Source organism: Microtus ochrogaster, unplaced genomic scaffold, assembly GCF_000317375.1.
Source record: "Microtus ochrogaster isolate Prairie Vole_2 unplaced genomic scaffold, MicOch1.0 UNK47, whole genome shotgun sequence".
NCBI lineage: Eukaryota > Metazoa > Chordata > Mammalia > Rodentia > Cricetidae > Microtus > Microtus ochrogaster.
The window spans coordinates 1,732,745-1,757,608 of NW_004949145.1; the positions used below are offsets into that span (position 1 = coordinate 1,732,745).

General features: G+C 49.0%; 2 protein-coding genes across 6 annotated transcripts in view; both read right to left on the reverse strand.

Moving 5' to 3' along the window:
* Positions 1-6,016, reverse strand: part of Epn1 (epsin 1) — a 22,658-nt gene extending 16,642 nt beyond the window's left edge. The window contains exons 1-3 of one of the 4 annotated variants that reach the window (XM_005369303.2): positions 5,751-6,016; positions 4,076-4,176; positions 2,194-2,529 (exon numbers count right to left, since the gene is read on the reverse strand). In XM_005369303.2, coding sequence (XP_005369360.1) covers positions 2,194-2,421 — 228 coding nt within the window. In that variant the 5' untranslated portion in view covers positions 2,422-2,529; positions 4,076-4,176; positions 5,751-6,016. Of the gene's footprint in view, positions 1-2,193; positions 2,530-4,075; positions 4,177-5,589; positions 5,719-5,750 lie in introns of those variants that run through there. The other 3 variants (XM_005369307.2, XM_013354544.2, XM_005369304.2) reach the window with 3 other exon arrangements.
* A 296-nt stretch (positions 6,017-6,312) lies between these two features.
* Positions 6,313-24,818, reverse strand: U2af2 (U2 small nuclear RNA auxiliary factor 2). 2 transcript variants are annotated; one of them, XM_005369308.2, is made up of 12 exons: positions 24,639-24,818; positions 20,249-20,384; positions 19,473-19,517; positions 19,088-19,191; positions 18,596-18,747; positions 17,217-17,333; positions 16,049-16,187; positions 12,290-12,369; positions 12,093-12,215; positions 11,709-11,807; positions 11,220-11,468; positions 6,313-7,067 (listed from the first exon to the last, which is right to left on the reverse strand). In XM_005369308.2, the coding sequence occupies exons 1-12, from the start codon at positions 24,685-24,687 to the stop codon at positions 6,933-6,935; spliced, it is 1,428 nt and encodes a 475-aa protein (XP_005369365.1). In that variant the 5' UTR covers positions 24,688-24,818; the 3' UTR covers positions 6,313-6,932. The 2 variants fall into 2 exon arrangements, with proteins under 2 accessions (XP_005369365.1, XP_005369366.1); XM_005369309.2 differs by having other exon boundaries at positions 11,721-11,807; positions 24,639-24,815.
* Between the last annotated feature and the right edge of the window lie 46 nt (positions 24,819-24,864).

Sequence of the window (24,864 nt, forward strand, 5' to 3'; positions counted from 1 at the left end):
TGGTTCATCATCAGTCCCTATGAGCAGCCTGGCAGCCTCTTCCAGAAGTCTTTTCTGACTGCTGGAGGCAACAGTGTCCTTTCCTAGTCCCTCCAACTACAACAGGCCACCTCTACTTGCCTAAGGGCTGCAGTCACAGTGAGGCCAGAAGCAGAAATGAACATGGGACTCAAGACTCAAGCACTCCTGGACTCCTACTACTTCAGGAAGCAGCCTCGGCTCACCTGACTGCAGAAGTCCCTGCACTCGCCTGCATATCCCACCTCCAGACACCGCAACAGCACACTCTAGAACTCCCTGGTCTATCTAAGGTACCTCACTGTTCTGGGCCGTAGCAGTACAGTCTCAGCCACTGAGCAGGAAGAATCTGCACTCCAGGGCCACTCCATCCCCATTAAAGCTCTCCTTCTCACCCTAGCAAAGGCTTGCTTGTGACGCTGGGCTTTCCCAGTTCCCAGCAGAGTACATGCCACCTAGTTTTTCACTATAAGCCCAGTAAGGAACTGTATCAATGATTAAATCAAGCAATGGCCAATCTCAGTGTGTCATGATGGGCATGAAACATCTCAAGTCTCTGCTTCAATAAGTAGATGGTACTATGTCTCCTCATCCTGAAGCCAAGAAAACCATCCTACCTTGCCAGGAAGCCTCTCAGATAGTCTAAGACATGTAGACTTTAAACCAGGGTCATGGAGTGGGCCCTCCAAAGCAACGAGACTCAGGTACTAATGCTCACCATCTTGGGAGCCAACTCAGAAGAGCAGTGACTCCTTGCCATGGAGGGCAAGCCAACAATTGCCCTGAGGCCCCATGATTAACACTGTAATTCAGGCAGCTGGTCCCAGGCCATTTCCTTAGCTCCTAAAGAAAAATCAAGGTGTGGGAGGCAGTAGCAAGCTCCCCCACTCCCTAAAACCCACTTGCTCAGTATTTCTCTTGATGCATTTCGTTCTAAAGAAAGCCTGAAATCTGGATATCTGACTCCACATGCACAAAATAGACCATATTTACCAAACCTACATACTCACGTGCCCTCTGACCCAGCAACTCCAGCACCAGAGAAAAGAAAGCACATCAGGATATTAACAGCAGTTTTGCTTAAAAAAGCAAAACATCACCACAACCTGGAAGCATAAGCCTGTAATTCCAGCTATCTGAAAGACTGAGGAAGTTCACAAGTTCAAGTAAGTCAAAGGCCAGCCAAGGCAATTCAGGAAAACTTTATCTTAGAATAACAAGTAAAAACTAGTTGAATATGTAAATAAATGATAAAGGATTTGAATAATGTACATGAAGTCCTAGATTTAAAACCCAGTATCACAAACAACAAAAACACACACCAGTCTCCATCACCCCAAAGTTCCCCCTGTGCTCTACTTTATCATCCTACTACATACAAGGCTTGACAAGCCCATCAAGTGCTCCTAAGGCTCTGACTGTCACAGCAGGTTAATAAATACCAGCGAGCCTGACGGTCACACAACCTTACAGGGAAGGCACCTGAAAGCCCAGGTGCTGTGCCAACGTGCCCATAGCCCATGGCCATCTGAGTAGAAGCACACACCTCAAAGTGTGAACAAAGATGGCTTTCAGAAGCTGGGAACAAACTCAAACACAAACAAAACAAAAACGGAAGGATCAAGAGTTCACACTCAGCCTGAGTTCTGTAAGACCCTATCTCAAAATAACTAAATAAATGAATAAATACATATGTCTGTGTAGTAACACATGCCTGCAATCCCAGAACTTATCAGAAGGCTGAAGGATCATAGAAAATCCTAGGCCAGCCTGAGCTACACAGAAAGGTCAAAAGAAAGTGTAGAGAAAACTCTGCCTGTCCAGACTGTAAGTTCTTTCACTAGTCTCTTGCTGACACAGCTAACAGTATATTACATACCATTTGCATTATACTAGGTGCCGCAAGCAATGTAGACACCTGAAAGATGCTGCCTGGTTGCTCACAAATAACGCACCATTTTACAGAAGACACTTGGCCATTATCAAACTCTGGTCAAGTGGGAAGCTAGGCCCCAGGGATACTGAGGAGGACTCTGTCTGCTGCCAAGAGATTTAACATAAAGAACAGTCTTTAACAGCTTATCCCCCAGAAGTGGGGGTGGGGAGGGGGCACTAGGCAAGCCACACCCTGCTGTGCGGCTGTGTGCCCCAAGGTAACCACACCCAGGTGCTTACCTTGTAGACGTGCCTCCAGTTCTTGCCGTGGTCATTGAGCCGCTTCCAGATCATGCTCATGATCTCGGAGAAGGCCACAACATTGTAGGTGAGGTCAGCAATTTCTGACATGAGGGAGCTGGATGGGCCCCAGGGATCATTGCTTGTGGCTTCCCGGACCTTGATCTCAGCCTCTGAGTAGTTGTGGACGATATTCTTCATCTGACGCCGAAGCGATGAGGTCGACATTTTGCCCAGTAGTGTTGGTGTCAAGGGGCAAAAGGCCCCTGGGGCATGGAGAGATGAAGCGGCGACTCACAGAGGGAGACCGCAATGGGTGCTGGTAGATCACCACATCTGAGGGGGGAAGAGAATCTTTGGAAACACAAAGGAGACCTGGGCTAACCAGCACCCAAGCTGTCCCTGAGCCTCCCACTCTAGAGAGGAAGGCAAGAGGCTAAGCTGCTGAGCAGATTTAGAATCTCCCTGTTAACCTCTATCTTATAGTTAGCCCATCCTTCTTTCGGTTCCTCAAACAAGCCTAGCTTCTTCCTGCCTGGGGCCCCAAATCAGCTGAGGCAGAACAGCAGGGGAAGGTCAGACACCCTGAGCCCATGCCCCAAGTTTAGCTGAACAGGGCAGGTCTCAAACTGTGGACCGCCGTTTTCTCCTATACAAAATGATGTTCTGGGTGATAAAGGTCCTACTAACAGGTTTCAGTAAAGACTGGCCAGCTCTCAGGGACCTGTCCTGCTCACAAATTCTCCTCCTTCCTCACAGCCCAGGGCTCTGCTGAAACTCCCCAGAGGAAACTCAAGTACCATTATCACTATTCCCAACTGCATTCTTATGAGTGGATTCCTGTGATTTTAAACCTCTCGGTCTGCTTCTGAAACTATGGTGACCCTTAGTTGGTAGTAATGCTAATGTGTTTGTATATGGTTTTTCCCTACAAAGAAGCTGGCCAAGGAAAAAACATTCAATAAACAGTACAGGAAGGAAATGGAGAAAGAGGGAAGCAAAGCCCTCTAGGACAGGAGTCATGACCAACCGAAGAGGTCAGTTATGGAATTAAAGAACTGGTAGGGAGCCGGGCGGTGGTGGCGCACACCTTTTATCCCAGCACTCGGGAGGCAAAGGCAGGCGGATCTCTGTGAGTTCGAGACCAGCCTGGTCTACAGAGCTAGTTCCAGGACAGGCTCCAAAACCACAGAGAAACCCTGTCTCGAAAAACCAAAAAAAAAAAAAAACCCAAAAAACTGGTAGGGAACTAGGGGAGGTGTCCCAGGGCAGTGGGAGGCAGGAGAAAGCCTAGGGACTAGATGTCCCAAGGGCAGGGAGGGAAGCGCAAGGCTCGAGGGAGGAGAGATAAGGAATTCAGGAGGCCCCAGTAATGGGTACTGAGTGTGCCAGGAGGGGCACATTATCTCATTTGACACTGAATGCAGACAGTGGCCTCAGGAAAGTTAAATAACTTGGACAAGGCTAGATAATAAATGCCAAAGAATACTCAACTATGAAACAACCCATTTTACCTCTATAAATTCATACTTTGGGGGGGGGGCATCAACACAGTATCTCTTTACACAGCCCTGGCTGTCCTGGAACTCACAGAGATCAGTCTGATCCACCTGCCCCTCCCTCCCAAGCGCTGGCATTAAAGGTGTGTGCCATTAGAAGATTGTGTGTCCTATGCTGTTCCGTGCCCAACTGCTGAGAAGGATGGAGGACAGGAACCGAGCAAATGAGGGTGATGCTAACAAGCACCTCCACAACCCTACATCCTTCTAGGCACCCATTAAGTGCTTTACACCATCAACTTAATCATTACAAATCCATGACTCACAGCCACGTTACACAGGCGGGAACATGGCGCATTAAGGCCTTGCCCAGGGACACACACCTCACAACAGGAGCAGCCTGGGTCCAGAGTAGGCTCCGATCAGTCTAGGCCTCTCCAACAAGCCATGGAGGGAGATTTACTGAGCCCTACCATGATCCAACCTGAAGGAAGACACGGGTGAATGGGAGAGGCTGCTCTCTACCTTGAACTCAGGCCAGAGAGCAGAGCACCTGCAAACAGGCCTAACTAGGCAAAAAAAGAGGGGGGGGAGGGGAGGAGAGGGGGGAGGGGAGAAAAGGGGGGAGGGGGGGGGGGGGGGGGAGGGGAGGAAAGGGGGGAGGGGAGGAAAGGGGGGAGGGGAGAAAAGGGGGGAGGTGGCTGGGTCCCCAGACAGGCCCACACAGACAACAATAAAACAAACATGAGACAAACTCGGAAGAGAGAGTGACAAGCAAGGAGGCACACAGAAATTCAGGCAAAAAGAAAGTAACAGCAAGGCAGGAGAGCAGAAAGACAAGGACCCTGAAACAAAACACACACACAAGACACAGGGTTCGAGACTAAGACAAAATAAATAATATGTGCCCAAGATATAATTAAAAATAACACAAAATTTACAAAACCCAGCCACATAAGCAACCAGCAAAACAAGCCTGTGACTCAATTCACTCAACTAGGTTAACAAATGGAGGGATGCTACCTGGCAGGCTTGCAGATTAAGATGGGTTTATAAAGGGCCTTGTTCCGTGCCTCACAAATAGTCAGTGCTTGGTACCCCTGCCTATTATCAGAAAAAAAAAAAAAACATTTCCAAAAAGGTGGCATCTGAAGGTGCACTATCCTAACACCAACCTACTTTAAGCATGTTGGGGGAGTGCATATTAGATCTCACAGATGCTGCTGAGAATGAGACAGTTTTCCACATTTAATTAATTTAGAAATGTTTATTAAACTGTGCAAACAATACAACGAAATTCTCCCAAAGGGAATTCAAATAACACTAAGCAAAACAAGATCTATAATAATAACCAGAGCGCTTAGTAATCAAACACTTAACTCCTGGCCAGACACTGTTAGTCACCTTACCAGCACCACCTCAAAGAATGCGCAGAGACCCTGGGGTGCAAGAACTCTGAACGCTTCCATTGACAAGATTAGGAAACTGAGGTCTGTAGACCGCGACAAGCAGCAGGAGGTCTGGATTCCACGGTCAGAGCTCCTACCACACCAACAGAGACTCAAAGACCTGGAGAAGGAGGCGCATCCTCAACCAAAGCAAACGGTTCCTGGAAAGGAACTCAGGGCTGGGGACGGTAGCAACAGAGACAAAAATGAAACATGAAGAGAAATATGCACCAGAGGGAGACAGGTGTGGGGAAGGAAATGAAGACACAGAAACCCAGAAAAGACAGGAAGGGTAACCTGACAGGAACACGGAGCGATCCAGGACACAAACACACGGCACTCGGATCGCCAAACCCTTTTGTATAAACACCGAAACACAGAGGCAGGGCAACACAAGCAACAGGGCCGTGCGAATAAGGAACACTGACAACCACAGAAAAGACACACACCGGCAGGCAAACCCGACCCGGGCACAGCAGTAAAAAAGCAGCCACAAGCCATCAGCGGCTGGAACACCGGCTCCGAGGCTGACTGGACCCGCGCGTGCCACAGCCCAGGCCGGGAAACCGGACTCGCCGCGATGTAGACCAGCATTGCGCCCCTCTCTCACCTCGGCCCGCTCACACCGTGCTCCCGGGGGTCATGACGGTCAGCCCCCTGCCCCCGCTCGGCCTCGGTGTCACGGGGCGCGCGCCGGGCTGCGGGAGGCAGAGGTGCGCACGGGCGCACGCACAGACGCAAGGACGCACGGAGGGCCGCACGGCGACGGCCCCGCCGCCCCGGCGCCCGGGAGGGGCGCTGAGAGCCGGGCGGGGGGGAGGGGGAGGGGAGCCGCCGAGCGGACGGGAAGCAACCGAAGGTGGCGACGGACCGGAAGCGGAAATGACCCCAAGCGCCCCGCCCTCTGCACCTCACCCGGCGGCCTCTACTTCCGCGACCAAACCCTCTCTGGCATCATTTCCGGCGCACCGGACTGCGTCGGTGTCCTTACGTCACTTCCGCATCAACACATTTCGCTGCAGAGTCGCGCAAACCATCCAAGCTACCACCTGAGCCCTACACGATGGCTCACAAGAGGCCCTCAAGCCTGCCTCCCTCCCTAGGAGCCACCCTCCACACCCACGACCAAATAGAAGAGCAGACACACTGGACACAGAAGGGGCTCCATAAAGTAAAATACAACAAAATGTTTAATGAGCAAATTCTTATTAGCAAATATGAAACTGCCACAGAGAGGAAGAGCGGGACAGAGATAACGGGTTGGGGGGTCAGGGAAAGGCTAAAGAATCAACTACTTAAGAAACCAGGGTGGAGAACTGGAAGGACCAAAAGCCAAAGGACGGGAGCTGTGGTCCTGCAAAGGGAGAGGGCAGGGCACTGAGGGCCAGACAACAAAATTCAAAATAGTTTGGCCATAAAATATAAACACGCTATGTTCCTACCATGGGGAAAAGGCCGAGGAAAAGGGTGTAAGGGATAAGAAGAGGCTGTTTGGAACGGGGCTGTGGGGGTCCTACCAGCCCTGCTGTGCACACAGTCCCCATCCCTGCCTCTTCCCTCTGTGTCTGTGTGGGTGCATGTGTCTATGTGGGCCTGTGTGCACTTGCCCAGTCCCCTTCCTGCCCTAGCCCCCCCACCCCCCACCCCCCGTAATTGCTGCCATTCCAGTTGCTGCCGGCTGTCATTCGGCTGTCACTCCTCTGCCCATCATCTTCAGAGGGGAGAAAGGAGGGGGGGACAGGTGGGGGTAAAGTCCCCAGCCAGCCCTGCCCCCACCCTCCCCCAGCCACCTCTACCAGAAGTCCCGGCGGTGGTAAGAGTCAGGGTCACAGTATTTTGTGACCACCACTCTGTTGGCGAACTTGCGGCCGGTTAGGCCCTGCATGGCTTTCTGGCAGTCAAACACAGAGGTGAACTCCACAAAGATCTGTAGGAACAAGAGACAGATCTGTGAACAATGCTGGCTCCCAGCAACTAGTCGGCATATTTAAATCCAGAATGAGCACAGGAAATGAGACCATGCTCACCACAGACTGTGAAAAGACTTTCAGTTCAGTTTAAGGATGTTCATCCAAACATTCTCCAAAACCCAAGGCATCAAAGAACAGAGACATCACAGGAATGGAGAACAGGCAGACCTGAGTACAATGGCCAGAGGCAAGATCCCAGAGAAGAGGGGACACTTCTCTAGCAGACATTCCACAGCCATGCTCTCCCCAAAGACAGTGAATAAGGAAAGGTCAAAAATTAGGATTCAAGCCCATGAATTAAAGCACTTGAACCTTCATCTACTCAAGCCACTGATCTGGTACTACCTGCTTACAGAGTGAATACAGTGAAGTACTCTATCGTCCTACTTCAACAAACAATCAGTTTGACTTTAATAGGAAGTGGGGTGGGGAGATGAGATAAAGCTGATAGGACAAACTCGGTGGGGCCAAAAGCTTGCTATATATACACAACTCGGCCAATTCTGGAAGGGCCTAACTCCTCTCCTGAAAGCTGTCCCATGTTTGCACAAATACAAAAATAAGTGAGTTAAAAATCTGTTTAAAGCTGGAGAGATGGTTCAAGAGGTCCTGAGTTCAATTCCCAGCAACCACATGGTGGCTCACCAACCATCTATGAGATCTGATGTCCTCTTCTGACATACAGGCAAACATGCAGACAGAACAGTGTATATATAATAAATAAATCTTTTTAAAAGAAGAAACAAACAAACAGCAACCAAATTTAGGGTTTGGACCTTATTGAAAGAAGACATTCTAGAGACAGAATAAAACCTGGGTAGATACTAAGAAATGAATGAAGATTGTTTTACAGTAGTAACAGCATTCTTCGGCCTTTTTTAGACAGGGTTCCTCTGTAGCTTTGGATCCTGTCCTGGAACTAGCTCTTATAAACCAGGCTGGTCTCAAACTCAAGAGATCCACCTGCCTCTGCCTCCTGAGTGCTGTGATTAAAGGCACACACCACTACCACCTGGCTTGTTTATTTGTTTTAAACTTAAGTTATCTAGTTACAACACTGGTTCTCAACCAGGGACAGAACATGTCCCCACAAGATAAAAAGTAATGTCTGTTGTCACAAAGAGTGTGGCATCTACTGGTAGATGGCCAAACCCCAGAATACTTATCTATTCCACAATGTCAATAATTGAGAAATACAGTTAAATTTCTAAGATGAACTCTGAGACATGCTTTAAGTACTGTATAAGTCAGGTGGAAGGATACCGACCTGCAATCCCAGCACCAGGGAAGCTAAGGCAGGATTCACAGGCCCAAGGCCAGCCTGGGCTATACAAGACCCTATCTCAAAGCAGAAACAAAACCACTCCCAACAATATTGGTAACTTAGAGCTAGGTGATAAATAACTATAAACATCCACATCAGTCTTAGATTTTTGTTTTTCTTGTATTTTATTTTACTGGTTTTTCGAGACCGGGTTTCTCTGTGTAATAGTCCTAAATGTTCTGGAACTTGCACTGTAGCCCAGGCTAGCCTCGAACTCTAGAGATCTGCATGCCTCTGCCTACTGAGTGTTGGGATTAAAGGCATGCGCCACCACCAAAAAGACCCATAAAAAGAACAATGGATATGGTAATGTATGCTTCTAGTGCCAAAGCCTGAGAGTTCAAAGTCAGTCAGCTTAGGCAACATGGCAAAACCCTGTATCAAATGAAGGGGGGGGGGGGAGAGACAGCTGCTCAAGAAGCCAGTCTCTTCATTCACTCTTTCTCCTGTATTTACCAATCCCCACTTAAACCAGGCTTCCATCAGGTGCCAGACTAAATCGGACCAATAGTGACATCACATCAAATAATGGCACCGAAGCAGGAAGGAGGCTTTTAGATACAGTCTTCTTTTTGACTCCTGTACCCCCACCTCAAACCCACACATCTCTGTTGCATTCCCAAGGTGCACTGGAAACCTGCTCAGCCTCCCCTTATGAATTCCCACACAAGCGTTTCTATCCGTCCTCACCCTCTTGGAGTTTCCTTCTATCCAGCTAACTGCTTCCTAGCAGTCTCTATCAGGGTATCATCTAAGCAAACTCAAAGGTAGCTGGCCCAAAGCTGGCTGTTGCCCTCCACCTCACCTGACACTCAGCTTCCTGGCTTTCTCCCTCTCCATCTCCACAAACCCATACCAATCATCAGGATATGGGCAGTTAAAGGATCAAGCCTCCCCAGCTCATCCACTGCTCTCATCACCTATTACAGCCAACAACACACCACTTATGGACACCAATGGTTTCAGAATGTCAGTGGGCAATTTCACCACTTCAAGTTTATGGAAGATACAAACAACTAAGTATCACTAGATGATATCACCTTACAGGATGATACTCAGTATGTCCTTGACTAAAACACATCACTCAGGACCATACCTTTAAAGCAGATCACTATCTTTCTCTCAGGTTAATACAATAAACCCAATCACCTGACTCATGCCTCCCATACATTTATCAAGTTACCCAGCATCCTTCCCATTAGCTTTTCTCTCTCCTTAAAAGCCCTACTCTTCTAGAAGCCTGAGGCTTCTTCAGCAGATTTGTAAGGCCCTCCCTAGTTAGTCCTTCCTGCAAAGTTGGTCATCAAACCCCCCTCACGCTCCTTTTGACTGTACCAAGGTTGAGCATCCTGTCCTCTCGCTCATCACACATCCATACAGCAATCAGCTCCACGGGGACACAGCAAACCCCTACTTTAGTCTGGCAGTGATGATGTGGGCCTTTAATCCCAGCACTTGGTTTTTTTTGTTTGTTTGTTTGTTTGTTTTTTTGTTTTTCAAGACAGGGTTTCTCTGTAGCTTTTGGAGCCTGTCCTGGAACTAGCTCTTGTAGACCAGGCTGGCCTCGAACTCTCAGAGATCCGCCTGCCTCTGCCTCCCGAGTGCTGGGATTAAAGGCGTGCGCCACCATCGCCCGGCTAATCCCAGCACTTGGGAGGCAGAGTCAAGTGGACTTTTGAGTTCAAGGCCAGCAGCGGTCTAGAGCAAGTTCCAGGACAGTTATGGGTACATAGAAACCCTGTCTGGGGTGGGAGCTCTCCTACTTTGAATATACTCTACCAACCACACACATGCACAGCAATCATATCTGAGGTCTCTGCTTTCTGTCCCTCCACCTAGGACAGACTGCCTGGCAAGATAACTTCATCTCACTGAAACTTACACTACTGCCTACATATCTAAAACCAGAACGTAGGTCTGTGGATGTGACTCAGTAGTAAAGCATTCATTTGCCTAGCTAGTATGTGAGTGGTCCTGGACCCCATCTCCAGCACCAGAAAGAAAATAATAAAGGACATCAGGCAACTTTGGTTCCCACCTTTCCTGTTACTGCCTGGCAAAATAGTGTCCCCAGCTGTTTGTGAAAAAACATAGTAGAGTAAGAATGCCGTCAACCTTCAGCAGCACCTTCCAGAGTGGACATGCAGAGCTTACATAAACATAACACAGTGCACAGGGGATAAGGCCTCTGAAATAAAAATTACAGGCATGCGATGCCTAGCTGTGTGGCTTTTCACTTCTGTGCCACGTTCTATGAAGAGGTTCAGGAGCCAATGAGAATAACAGACGCAGCTCCAAGGAGTACCTGGTACATGAGACACGTGACTGTATGTGGTGGTCCCTTTCTCTCCAGCTACTTGCAAAAGTATCCCACAAGGGGGCTGGAGAGATGGCTCAGAGGTTAAGAGCACTGACTGCTTTCCAGAGGTCCTGAGTTCAATTCCCAGCAATCACATGGTGGCTCACAACCATCTGTAATGAGATCTGGTGCCCTCTTCTGGTCTGCAGCATATATGTAGGGAAAATGCTGTATACATAATTAATTAATAAAAATCTTTAAAAAAGAAAAACCAAAAGGGGAAAAAAAGTATCCCACAAGGAACAGTAAAAATAGATTTTGAACTAAGTTACATTAATATAGACACCAAATTCTCGCCTATAGGCCCTAAGCTTCCAGAAGGCCTTGCACTCACTCTCCTGCGTCACCCCTGGCCAGAGCTAGACGGATGCTGAGGGTTGAAGAGGGTGATAAGGGTGGTACACAAAACAAAGAGAGCACCCTGACCTTTCCACAGCCAGGCACCTCGACGCCATCCACGGGCCGGGGAATCTCAATGGACTTGACCAGCCCATACTTGCTGCACTCGTCTCGCACATCCTCTACAATCTCCTCGTACTCCTCATCATCCAACAGCTCTTCAGGCAGCACCATGTTCATGAGGCATAGGACCTCAGTCGGGTGACCGCCCATCTGCACCTGAGAGCTCATCAGGCCGGGCACTTGAAGGGTTACAGGTGTCTGATTGATGGTACTCTATGGGTCAGGGAGAACAGAGATGTCACAAAATGGCTCAGACTAGCCTCCCTCCATTCAAGCCTGTGCCTCTCACATCCAACTAAGGGGAACCATTCCTTTACTAAGACACTTATGAACCCATTGCCCAACTGCCCAAATCCCCTCCCATGAAAACTGGGGCAGAACTTAAGACAACCTTCCCATCCAACCCTTCCCACCCCCCCCCCGGGTCCCTCTAGCCAATGGAAGATGACGTGCCGGGAGGCTCACCAGCGTGGCATTCTTGGCTCCCACACTCGCCCTCTGGACAAGCAGCTTCTTGTCCCCTAGCTGCATCCCATTCAGCCCCGCAATGGCCTATGATCAGAGGACGAAGGGTGGAAGGGGTGCGGAAGAGGCACAGGTCAGGAACCAGGGGACCCAGCACTTCCCCCAAAGAACCAGGCATTGGTGGGGAAAGAATGGAAGGCAAAGGGCATTTAGTTTGGAAGGAGGCAAAACCAAGGGAAAAGGAATGAGCCCCCACAAGGCCTTGCTTCAGGCTAACCACCTCCCACCCTAGCCTAAGGAGGGGACCTAGGCTTGGAAACAGCAAAGTTAAGAAGGGCAAATGGAGCAAGCAGCTAGGCACCCAGAGCTCACCTGATCTGTGACGTTGATGTCCACGTACTCACAGAAGGCATAGCCCTTGGAGAGCCCTGTGGCACTATCCTTGACTAAGTTGAAGGCCTTCAGAGGCCCAAAAGATGTCAGCAATTCTTTCACCTGCAAGAGGCCAACAATCCATCAAGGTTTGGTCAGGCTGAGATGGGTGGCTAGCAAGGGGGCAGAGGATTTACCTGGTCATCATTCAGGTAGTTGGGCAAGCCCCCGATGAACAGTTTGTGGGCAGAGTCTGGAACTACAGTGGACACAACGCCTAAAAACAAAATGTATAAAGACTTCAATTCCAGTACAGTCATTTTCCAACATACAAGGAGAAAGCTGGAAGTGGTGACATACATGCTTGTCTATCAGCACTTGGAAGGCTAAGGCAGGAAGGAAGCCATCTCAAAAAAAAATCTGAGTCCCTTTCCAAGTCCCATCCTACCTGAGATACCTAATAAAGGTGGGAGGAAGCCACAGTATACACACTTCCTACACACACCCCTATATTCTGACAGATACATGAGCATAGAACAGCAACACCTGAACATGAAAGAGCCCCTAAGATCTGACAAACACCCAGAGACATCTCATTCAGTGAGGGGTGGCCTGTTACTGAGGTAGTGTGACAAGGAGCTGGAAGGCTGCTGAGAATCTCAGTGTTGGCTGCCACCTCAGTGATGACTAGAGGGAATTTTGCTTGCTTTCTCTACTCAACTCTGGACCCATGTGGATAAGTGTGGGCCAGACAGTTCACCATGCAAGCTTCACCAATATTATCACTTAAGTCTCAGAGACATCATCCAGCCCTGCACCAATCCAGCCTGACTCCTCAGAGCTCAAAAGTCTCGCTACATAGTCTCCTTTTCCAGCTCGCCCCCATACTAAGTGTGGGGGTCCCTCCTAATCTGTAAGAGCATCAGGTAAGATATTAAAGGCTACCCTAGAACCTCAGCCACTGTGTCCTACCTATCTTCCAGGCTATCACTGGCCCTACTATAACTCTTTAGTCCCAGAAAACTGCAGACATCAATCCAAACACTTCTAACCACCAGAGCCGTACCCCAGTAGTAGAGTCATATAGACCACAAAAGACCTAGTTCAAGGGCACCGTGACAAGCAGAAGCATTGAGAGCCAGGTCATATTCAGTGTTGCCATAGGCCAGGAACAACTACTTTAAAAATACCACCTGGGACTGGAGAGATGGGTCAACAGTTAAGAATGCTTGTTGCCCTTGCAATGGACCCGGGTTTAGCTCCCCAGTACCCAAGTTATGGCTCACAACCATCCATAACTCCAGTTCCAGGAATCCAACTATCTCTTCTGACGTCCTTGAACACCAGGCATGCATATGGTACACAGACACGTATGCAGGCAAAAACACTCATACACATAAAATGAAATTAGAAAAAAAATCTACCTCAGTAGGTGTAAATATTTCCAGCTATAATACAAAAAGAGAAGTCCTAGAAGTAGGAAAAGGTGACTTCTAGAGCCCAACTCAACAGTGCCTTTCAAAGGCAGCTCGGCAGGCTTGGTTCCCTCACACACACAAGTGAGCAGTAAGGCAGGTTACAGCAGCAGCTGGACCAAGTCCAATCTGGTAATCACTGTGCCATATCTCAGAAGCAGCCCAAGGTAGGACCCAAACAAGGTACCCTGTGTTCAATTCTACACCTACAGAAATAGGAAGAACACCACACTACACAGCACACACAGACAGCATTCTAAGCCACTTAACCCCTAATCCAAAGGACACAAGGTGCCAACACTGGTGACCAAGAAGAGCTTCACTTCTGTGGAAATGCAGCTCAGGCTTCCACTCCAGGTTATAGCAATCTAGTTACCAGCGCACACATTCTCACTAGGGGGTGAAGTCAGCCTTCCAATTTACACACTGTTTTTTAATCAATGATCAAGATGTTTATTAGATTTCATCAAATATTTTCCTCTTTAGTCTATGTAGTAACATTTGTTCTCCTTTGAAGTTCAGAAGATAGAGGACGTAAAGGCAGAATTCCACTTGTTGCTGCCTTCTCCAGAGTGGTAATGATGTGCCAAATCACAGGCACAGCTAGCTGGAAAGCCAAGCCTCTTCAGGTAGGCACATCCCAAAGAGAAAGACTCATCTTCCTATTGCTTAATCATTGTGAAAGAGGCTTGCCACTTAGCAGTATGACCCAAAGCAACTGTGCCTGCATCTACATGTTTCAGCAGAAAGGTTAACATGGAGAATACAGAGAAAAGCTGAGCAGAGACTCCAGGGCCAACCTGTGCAGCCCAGGATACCTATGAATTTTACAACCATGAACAAAAAAAAAAAAAAAAAGATAAGCATAATTCCTGGCTTTCCTCCTCCATCTTCTACAGACGATGCCATGTCAAACTATGATTAACACTCAACAGGGAAGGTGTTGTATGGCACATGCTTGTGATCCCAACACTGGAGGACTAAGGAGTCAATTTGGGAAACAAGTCTGGGATACCCAGTTAGACCATATACAGAAAACTCTATAGCCAGGCCTCCTGGTACAAGACTATAATCGCAACTACACAGGAGGCTGATGCAGAAGGGCCAATAGTTCAAGCCCTCCCTGGGCAACTCAAAAACCCTGCCTCAAAATACTAGGAAAAGGTTGAGGATAACTCATCCAGTTGGCAGACTACTTACTTAACATATGCTGACAGAAGGCTAACAGAAGATCCAGAGACAGCCAGCACCTGCATACTACACAGTAAATGGATGCCTATGTAATTAAAGGCCAATCCAAAGAGTGAATTTGGTGGCAAGAGGTAGAAACAAGATGTTGTATAGCTTCATCTGAGAGATATGCCCATAGTCGTTGAGAAAGCTGAACCTAGTGACACAGACCAATTACTCAGGCAGCTAGGGGTAGGAAGCTCCCAAACTCCAGGCCTGTCTAGGCAAACTTAGTGAGACCCTATCTCAAGAAAAAAACTTGAAGGGGGTAAGTAAGGGATTCAGGTCAGAGAGAATGCTTCCCAATCAAGCATAAGACCTTGGGTTCAATCCCCAGGACCTCAGTGACTCTTCAAGCAGTACACTGAAGAGCATGTTTGTTAGTTTTAGACCTAGGTATAGAAAGAGTGGCAAGTCCTCCACTGACAGGAACACTTCCCTACCCTAAAGTGAAGGGGAGACTTGGCCTCGATGGGCATCCTCCAATTCTGAGCATCAAACAGCAAGACCCCACATTCTAAAAGTTCCAATCAGTCTCAGTCCTGGGCATCACTTACTTAGCTAGAACCAACACTATAACTGATTCCTGCAGTCTAGTAGAGCAAACGGCCTACATCTCTCTTGTTATATCCCATCTAGTCTGCCAAATGCTAGCTCTGCAAACTACAGCCTGCAGGATGACATACACACAGAGCCTTTTAAACTTTGAAAGATTAATGCAGAATGTTCAAAATCTATTTTTTCAATGACCTACTTTTCTATGACCCTATCTGTAGGTTTCAAACCAAAGATCTACTGTGACCTACTATAAGAGGTGATAGTAAATACAACTAACTACAGGAAACAGCCCAGAGCACATGCCAGACAGAGACATGGAGTCAGTAAGCACTGACATGCTAGGTCCAAACACCAGGACTGTGCAGAGGTCTGTTAATATGTACCTGTAGATACAGACATACACACCAAGCCCTGAAATTCCAGGACCAAGGAACCAAGGCAGGAACAGACTGCAAGCACCACACATTCCAACACCTCTGGTCTGTACCTGGCTGATATTTACAAACTGTGCATTCTCAGATCACAGCTCATCACCTCAGAGTCCCAGAACACCTGCTAAGCTGGAAGACTACCCATAGGGTCCAAAGTACACACGACAATCTCCTGAGCAACCCTAGCTATAGGCTAAAGAGAGGAATCTAAGTTCAGGGAATAGTGAGGCCACCCCACCACCATCAACAAATTCCCACTCACCAGGCACATAAACAGAGGGGTTCTCTGACATGCCAGGCAGTGGCTGATAGTCATGAGGCCTTCGAATCTTCAATGACTGGCCCTGGAAGATGATGCCATCAAAGGCCATGGCCTGGGTGGTTTCATCCACTGAGCGGAACTGAAGGAAAAAGAAAGGTAGAATTAAGGGGTAGGCAGGGACTAGATTAAACCACTCCCCAACCCCCAATACTGTAACTTTCCTCCCACTTGTTTTTTTTTAAATATTTATTTATTTATTTAGTATACAATGTTCTGTCTGTATGCCTACAGGCCAGAAGAGGGCGCCAGACCTCATTACAGATGGTTGTGAGCCACCATGTGGTTGCTGGGAATTGAACTCAGGACCTTTGGAAGAGCAGGCAATGCTCTTAACCACTGAGCCATCTCTCCAGCCCTCCTCCCACTTGTTTAAACAAGTATCATGTACCAAATCCTGGATGGCCAATGGAAGAACAACCACAAGACTGTCCCTAAAAGCTCATACTCTAGAAAGCAAATCTCTTGGCATCCAACAGATATGAAAGCAAGCACACAATCATAAGCTCTGACAGACAATGCTAGAAAGACACCAACTGCTGAAAGAAGTCAGCATTAGGACATTCGGTCAACTGAGTTAGTGGCAATGACAGCCCAGGCTTTCTGATGAAATGACATTTAAGCTGAAGTCTCCAACAGTTCAAATAAAGCAGATTCTGATGGGCAAGTGCAGACTGAGAAGGAGCACTCAAACACCTCAGCAGATTAGATCACTTCAGCACATCCACTCTTTCCTGGGTATGGCCCAAGAGTTGAAAGCTAGGTCTTTAGAGACAATAAGAGAGTAACTGCTTTGAAATGAGACTTATAAACATCTGAAGTAAACTGCTTCAACCTAAGTCCAAAACAGAAAAAGACAGATTGTGTGCTCTGCAGTGTCAATGTAGCCTAAGCAGAATAGACTGGGCCAAAACAGTCTACAGAAACCAACAAAGCAAGCAGAACCCAAAAGGGCCTCCCAGGCGAGAGAAGATAGAAGGTATGCGGCAGGATGGGGACTGCAGAGCTTCTACAGCAACCAAATGCAAACTGGGATGAAGAGAAGAAAGCAGTCAGAGTGGGCAGTACAGACAAGCCCCACTATCCCTTACTTCATCACTGAAAAGCTCACCTCCAAAAAGGCAAAATTCTTGTCTTGATTAATCTGCACAGCCAAGACTGGGTTGCCAGGGGCCTGAGTCAATCCCCCCAAGCGCATCTGAGCGTTGAAGAAGTCCATCATAGCTTCCTGCAGAGGGAATAGGAGACAGGGGAGGGCGGGGAGGGAGGTGGAGAGAGGAGGGGAAGGGTGAGAGAGGGAGACACAGAGGGGTTTGGGGGTAAGGGGAGAGGATTGAGGGGAGGGAGAAGGGGGAGGGAAAGGGACAGTGGAATATGGGTCAGGGGTATAGAGGTCAATAGTAGGAACAAATGCAGGAGGAAAATGAGAAAACAGAGAGGAAGCAATACCAAAGGACAGGAGACAGAAGCAAACGGGCCAGACAGGACAGGCATGAGTGGGTGAGCCATGGAGTCCAAAAAATTAGGAGGAAAGTTATTCAAGAAAAGATGGAAAGAACACATGACAGCAAGAGAAAGAAATACATGAGGATGACAAAAGGAAGAAACATCAGGTGCAGACAAGGCAGGGGAAGGCAGGAGAACCAACAGGCAAGAAGAGAAAGACAGACAAGCATATGGACAGGAAGGGAGCCCAGAGAAAGGCAGAGCAAGGAGCAGAATGCAGGGGTGGGGAGGAATGGAGGAGCAGGGGAGGAAGGGGTGGGGCGGGAGGGGAGGAGAAAAGAGTGATGTGGAGGGATCTGGCCCTGGAGTCCGGGGGCTGGTTTATCAAATGTAGCAAAGTGCAGGTTGAGAAAGTCAGAATGGACCTTACTTGCCTTCGACGATGGTAGCAAACTTTTTGTTGCTACGAGGGATCTCAGCCCCACAATATTTCACTTTAAAGAGAAATGGAAACAACTCTTTGATCTCGGGATTCTCAGGGGTGCCACGGGAAGGGGTGGGGGAGAGGGATGGGGGAGAGGAGCGGTGGGGAAGGTGGGGGAGGTCAGGGCTATCAAAAATAAAAGAACAGCGACCATGGGAGGGATGTGGGGGGAAAGGATGTGGATAGACGGCAGAAAAGGAGAGCATGTCAGAAAAACTGCAGGGACGTGCGTCTGTGTGTATGTGTGTCGAGTCTCCCTCTCTGTCTCTCTCCAACACGTAGGTATAATATGTAGGTAGGTACGTTATGTGTGTGTTTGATCCCTGGGTTGTGGGAGGAGGTTGGGGAAAGGGAGACGGGAGAGGGGGAAGAGGAGGGAGGGAGGGGCCACCCCCAGCCCGGCCCCTGGCTGGCTCAACTCCATCCGTCCGTCTGGGAGGGGGCCGGGGGGTCTTGCAGGAACAGAGTCTGACCCGTGCAGGTTGGGGAAAGGGAATGGAGGGAGGGTGGAACAGGGTAGGGGAACAGGGGAGAGGGCAGGGGCAGGAGGAGGGCAGTACCTCAGTGATGCCAAATGGGATGTTGCCCACGTAGAGGCGTCTGGCCTGTCTGGTCATCTGGCTCCCAACAACAGGCACGGGCGTTGGGGTCACAGCCAGACCATCAGGAGTCATAGTGGGGAGAAGGGCAGTGGCTGGAATCTGACCCGCAGCTTCAGGATGGGTGTAAACAGTAAAACCCCATTAGAGCAGCCCTAAAACCAGGATCACTCAGCATACACTGACCCTACCCACCCACTCTCTAACCCACTTCATTGAGAAGCTCTTCAACCAGTCAACCCAAGTCAGCAGCGGCCCAAGATAAGAAGTCTGGTTTCCTAAGGGCCTGGTTGGTAAAGACTTAATTCCCTCTTCCATCATGGCTACCCTGAGCAGGTGCTAGAAGCCCTTGGGTAAGCTCCTTCAGTCTCACCAATGCAGACATACAACCTGTGGAAGAGATGTCCCAATTTTAACCTCTACAACAGCCCATGGAGGAGGGGAGGAACCTACCTTGCATGGCCTTGTACTGCATTGGGGTGATGTGCTCAAAGCCAGGTGGTGGCACGTCCCAGTATTTACGCACCTTCTTCTTCTTCTCATGGCGAGGGGAACGACTGGGGGAGGGGGAAGGGAAAGTGGGGCAGGGTAACCTCAGTCTGACCAACACCGGGTCTGCAAGACCCTGCCAGGAGCACCCCCCAGCCCTCCACACCCTCCCACACAAGCTCCACTCTCTCCAAAAGGGAGAGCTGGGCCTGGGCCTAGGGAGGGACACTGGCAGATGAAGACTCTTCCCCAGTGCTCGGGCCAGGGTGGGGATACAAGGCAGGCAAGATGCACAGGTGAGGAAGAAGGGAGTGGACATGGGGTAGAAGGGGCAGGAAGAGAAGCTCACATCAATCCACCGTGCTCCTCTTTAGCGCCTCTGGTCAAAGGTTTGCTGGGGGGTGGGAGGGAAAGGTATGGGGAGGAGTGACCGGGGACCTTTGTCTTCCCCACAAAATACACCCCGCCCAATGTCACTGAATCCCAGGACTGAGGCAGGACCGAGGAGAGCAAGCAGCATGCAGGCCTCCTCGGCCCTGCCAACCACCCCCCAATCCTACTACTCCCAGCAAAGAGTAAGTAAGGAGAAGTAGCAAGAAGAAACTAGGCCATTTTATGGAGAAACTAAGATGAGGAAGGAGACTCTTTAGATATCCCACACTTCCTTACCTAAGAGGAACAGAGAGAATGAGGGGAACCCAGGAAGGCAAGATGAGACTGAATACCTAGACCAACAACCCTGAGCTGGAAATTAAAGCCCAGGCCTCAGATACTGTCCTACTCCAGAACTCCTAGGAAGTGGAGGAAACAGGACAAGTGCTCTCCAAGACAGCCCCAAATAGAACCAGAGCAAGAAAATACAATTGTGCCCTCAAAGACAAGACAAGGACAGTATTTGGGAGAGAGAAAAGGAGAGAGAAAGAGAGAGAGACCCAAAACTGTTCCCTGTCCCCAGGAACTATTGGCCCCAGCAACCCACTGGTACTGCCAAAAGAGAAACTGGGGGAAAAAAAACAGAAATAGGAAAAACCAAGTTCAAGGCAGATCAAACAGCACCCATACAGAGAACAGTCATGTAAACCCAGGCTGATAGGAGCCCAGGCAGAGATCCCAAAGTTCTAGTACCTTCGCCTTCGTCTGTCTCGGGAGGCACTGCGCTGGTCCCGGTTACGCCGATCTCGGCTCCGGCTCCTGCGCTTCCGGTCCCGGCTTCTGGAGCGGCTGTGGCTACGCTTCCGATGGCGGTTCTCCTTGTCCCGTTCTGGACAAGTGTGAGAAGAGATGGGATGAATGGGGAGAATGTGCAGGCCCAGCCCACCCTGCGTGCTGGTGACTATGCCAGGACCCGGGAGCCCCCGCCCCCAGGGAAGGGATTTAATGGAGGGAGACAACAGGTTTCCTGGGTCCACACCTGAGTCCCAAAGGACTCTGAAGGGACCAAGGGGACAGAGCCTGGAAATGCCCCCGGGGTGTAAGATACCTGAAGATGCTCAAGAGGAGCTGAGGAGCCAGAGAAGACAGAGGAGGCTGGCTCCTGGTCCCCCTCGAGGGCTGAGGGGCCTGACCCCAGGGTCGTCCCTGAGAGGGGCAGGGCTAGAGGCTGGGGAATCAAGAGACCCAATGATGTTTTCCTGAAGAAACTCAGCAACCCCTCAGGAAAATCCTCTGCAACCAGCTGGCACCCACAGTCCCACCATCAGGCCCAAGGGTCAGGTGCCAGGCAGGATCTAGTAACCCTAAGAAGTGAGGAAACTCAACTCCATCCCTTCCCAACCAGATAAATAATGCAAGAGTAAGCACCCTCTGAAAAGGGCCTTCTTTCTGAGTGTACAGAAAGTAAGGAAAAGATGCCCCTCCAGTACTTCAACTGGTGGTCTGCAGCAGCCTCATCCAAACTTGAAGCCCAAACCACCAGACTCTCCCTGCTTCACTCCCTCTAAACCAAAGGAAGGATGGGCTAGATAAGGACTGTGTCTTCCCTAATATCTATTCTGCTTCCTTAGCCTCTTTGCTTCAGAGACCTTGGATATTAACAGAACACAGTACTGCAAGAAAAACTACAGAACCTTAGAGGGCAAAGGCAGACAGATGGATCTCTGCAACTTCAAGGTCAGCCTGATAAAGAGTTCCAGGCCTACTAGACCTACAAAAACACTACTATATAACCCCAATTCTAGAGATTGGCCCCTCAAGGTAGAAGCTAGACCAATCACCTCAATATATTTCCTAAATTTCAAGGTACCACTGACTTCAACCATCAAGCCTACACACCCACTCACACAAACACACACAGAGCCAGGAGTAATGAGGCACATTTATATTTCCAGCATGTGGAAGGCCGAGACAGAGAGAGAAAAAGAATTGGAGACTAGTAAGTTAAGGGAGACCCTCTCTCAAAACCAAACATACTTGAAAACTATAACAGGTGTATCCTTAAAGTATTGACTTCTAGCAGTAGGAAAAAAGCAATGAAAAGGACATCAAAGTACATTTTTAACTCACCACACAGTTGCATTATGTATTTTTCTGATGCAATAAGCAGGAAAATTTGAAATCTATTTTAACTCCATAGCTACTAATACTGAGGAAAGCACCCAGGAAAGAAAACAACCAACCTTGAGATGCTTCTAACAGAATCTACAGACAGAAGAATACCTTTATTTGCATTTAATTATCACTATTGCTTTGGAAAAACTATGTCAGAATGAAACTGAGGCATAAGAACTTGACAACTTGCTCAAAGCCCAACAGCTAGAAAACTGTGACGCCCAAACTCAATTGTAATGCCAGTAAATTAGGCACTAGGCAGTATTCTTGAGGACCAGGCAGAACCAAGAGTTCTCCAGAATCTGGGTACAACTACCAATGACAAAGGATTTTATTATTTGCATTCACACGTGCAAAGACTAAAACAACAATCAAAAATTAGAGGCCCCGGGCAGTGGTGGCACACGCCTTTAATCCCAGCACATGGGGGGCAGAGGCAGGCAAATCTCTGTAGAGCAGCCTGGTCTACAAGAGCTAGTTCTCCAGGACTGGCCCCAAAGCTACAGAGAAACTCTGTCTCAAAAAGCCAATAAATCCCAACTATCTTTCCTACTGCTAAGCCTCAAACACAAGAACTCCAGAAAGGAAGTAGTGACAACATTGGGCACCTGGGACAGGGAAACTGGACTTAGGGAACTGGAAAAGGGCTGAGGCTGAGAAACATAGGAAGGCTAGGTAAGAGACAAATACACACAAGCAGGGTGACAAGGTGGTAGAACTTTCTTCCAGCATTCCAGAAAGGCAAGAACCTTCCACATAATGAAGCTGGACAGCTAAGAAAATGGAACTTCATTTGCTCAAAATGCTATATACTACAGTTGTCTTATGTACACAGTTCCACCAACCAACCCTTAAGTGCCTGTTCTCAGGCCCTGTTTCCAACACCAACAGGGACATTCTGGAACTACAACCCATCCAACCACAGCAGCTAAAGCAACTCCACTTGGAGCACAGTGGAACTGGCTTTGCAATCAGAGCTCTAAATAAAAGTAGGAGCCGGGCGGTGGTGGCGCACACCTTTAATCCCAGCACTCGGGAGGCAGAGGCAGGCGGATCTCTGTGAGTTCGAGACCAGCCTGGTCTACAGAGCTAGTTCCAGGACAGGCTCCAAAGCCACAGAGAAACCCTGTCTCGAAACACCAAAAAAATAAAATAAATAAAAGTAGGAACTATCTTTAACATCCAGGTCTCCCTTCCTTGAATGAAGGTCACATCTACAGCACTCAAGAGGTATTATGGGAGCAACAATGGGCGTCCACCTTCCCCACCATTCCCTCCCTCCTACACCAGCCTACCTTTCTTCACAGTAGCAAAGACAGCTATTGTGTACGCGTAATCCAAGCCACATACTACATATACACATTGCTCACTTCATCTCAGTGAGCTTTCGACTAAATAATGCCTAGAGCCTTCTTTTTTAAGAGAAAAATAAAAACTTTATAAGCCTCAACTTCCTGCCCAATCAACAAGAAATTATTTTGTCCTCAGAAGTCTGTTACAAATGGCTCACTTAGGAAAACTATTGAGAGCTAGGCCGCAGACGCGCGCAGCCTACTGAGAGAGTTCAAGGACAGCCAGGACTACTCAGAGAAGCCTTGGGGGGGGGGGGGGATTTGTTCTTAGCAAATTGCCCTGCCTTTACACTTGGTAAGTTCCAACGTGTACCACCATTACTAATCTCAAAACCAGTAAGTAGTGACTGCAAACAGGTGAGATACAAAGGTATTAGAACATCATCCCTACCAACAGCAATGCAGGTATTTGAACTCAGGCACACTCCTAAGCAGTACACTTACTCAAAGAAAACACACCACAGCACTCAGGAAAATTACTTCCTCCACATGCACTGTTTCAGGTACTCTCCTCTCAATTCTAGCACAATTCAAAGACTTCTGACTGTCTCATCCTGTCTGCGAACTCCAACCAGGAACACGAGACAGCTTAAGCCCCGATCCTCAAGAAACTCAAGCCCTTCTTCGGTCTCAAACCAAAATGGGAAAAGGTTGTAGGGATGTCTTCCAACTCAACTCTTTCCTCGGAATCCCTAAACTCAGCGTCGACATCGCCTGCCTTTCTTTCTGGTCCGAATTCCTAGTATAGAACCCTACCTTTGAGTAGTTGCCCCACTAACACATTAAGGCCATTGAGCCAGCTCCCTTTTTCCCTTTGTGTTGCCTATTTTATCCCCACAGTGAGCCTAGATCTAAGTGCACGAGTCTGGAATCATACAGGACTTTGGGGTTGTCTAAAATCAGGGATATGGAAGACACAGAAATTGTCGGCCGCCAAAAACCCCAAGGCATACATGATTTATGTATGTAAGGGGCACAAAGAATGCAGAGGCTTCCCCCTTTGGCGGGCAAACAGGTGTAGGACACATTTATACCTAAAGGGCCGTGTAGCGGCTGAGACAGAAATACTCTGGAGGAAGGGTTCTGTAGACATCGAGAAAATATGAACAGGCAAGTAACCTGCAAGCACCGGGAGATTGCAGCGCCAGTCCACGTGAAGGAAAGAGGGGGGGCTCACCACCGCCATTTTGGAAACAAAGGGGGCGTGGAGAAAGGAAAAGTACGCCCGACCGGAAGCGGAAGTGCAAAGGTAGCAAGAGGAAAAAGACTGGATTAGGAGACCTAATTTTATCTTTCTCAAATAAAAGAGAAAAATTTAAAGATTAAAAAAAAAACCCACGTAGAAAAATCCGGCGCGCTCTCAACGCGCCAACGCGACGCAACGCGCCTTCTCAGCTGGGACCACGTGGGCGCGGGATATTGTTGCGCGCACGCGCCCTAAGCCGCGGCCCCTTCCCTCGGCTCGGAGAAGGGGTGGTCACGTGAGCGAGGCGCGCGCGGCACGGACGGGGGGGGGTGTTGAGAATCATGCGGCCCCAGGGAGGGAACAAGAGGGGGGAAATGGCGAGGGGCACGGAACGAAGCAAGACGCCACCCCACAGCCCCGGGACCCTCACCTTGTTTATTCTCGTTGAGCTGCCGCTCGAACTCGTCGAAGTCCGACATGCTTACGCGGCCGCGTAGGGCCCTGTGCAGCTCTCGCCTCGCCTTGCCGCCCGCCCGCTCCGGCTACTTCCGCCGCTAGCTTCGGCTACTTCCGGCCCCCGCCGGCACTCAGTCGTCTACCTAATCAAGCCCCCAAGCCCCGCCCCACCCTGACTCCACCCCCTCGTCCCGCCCGCC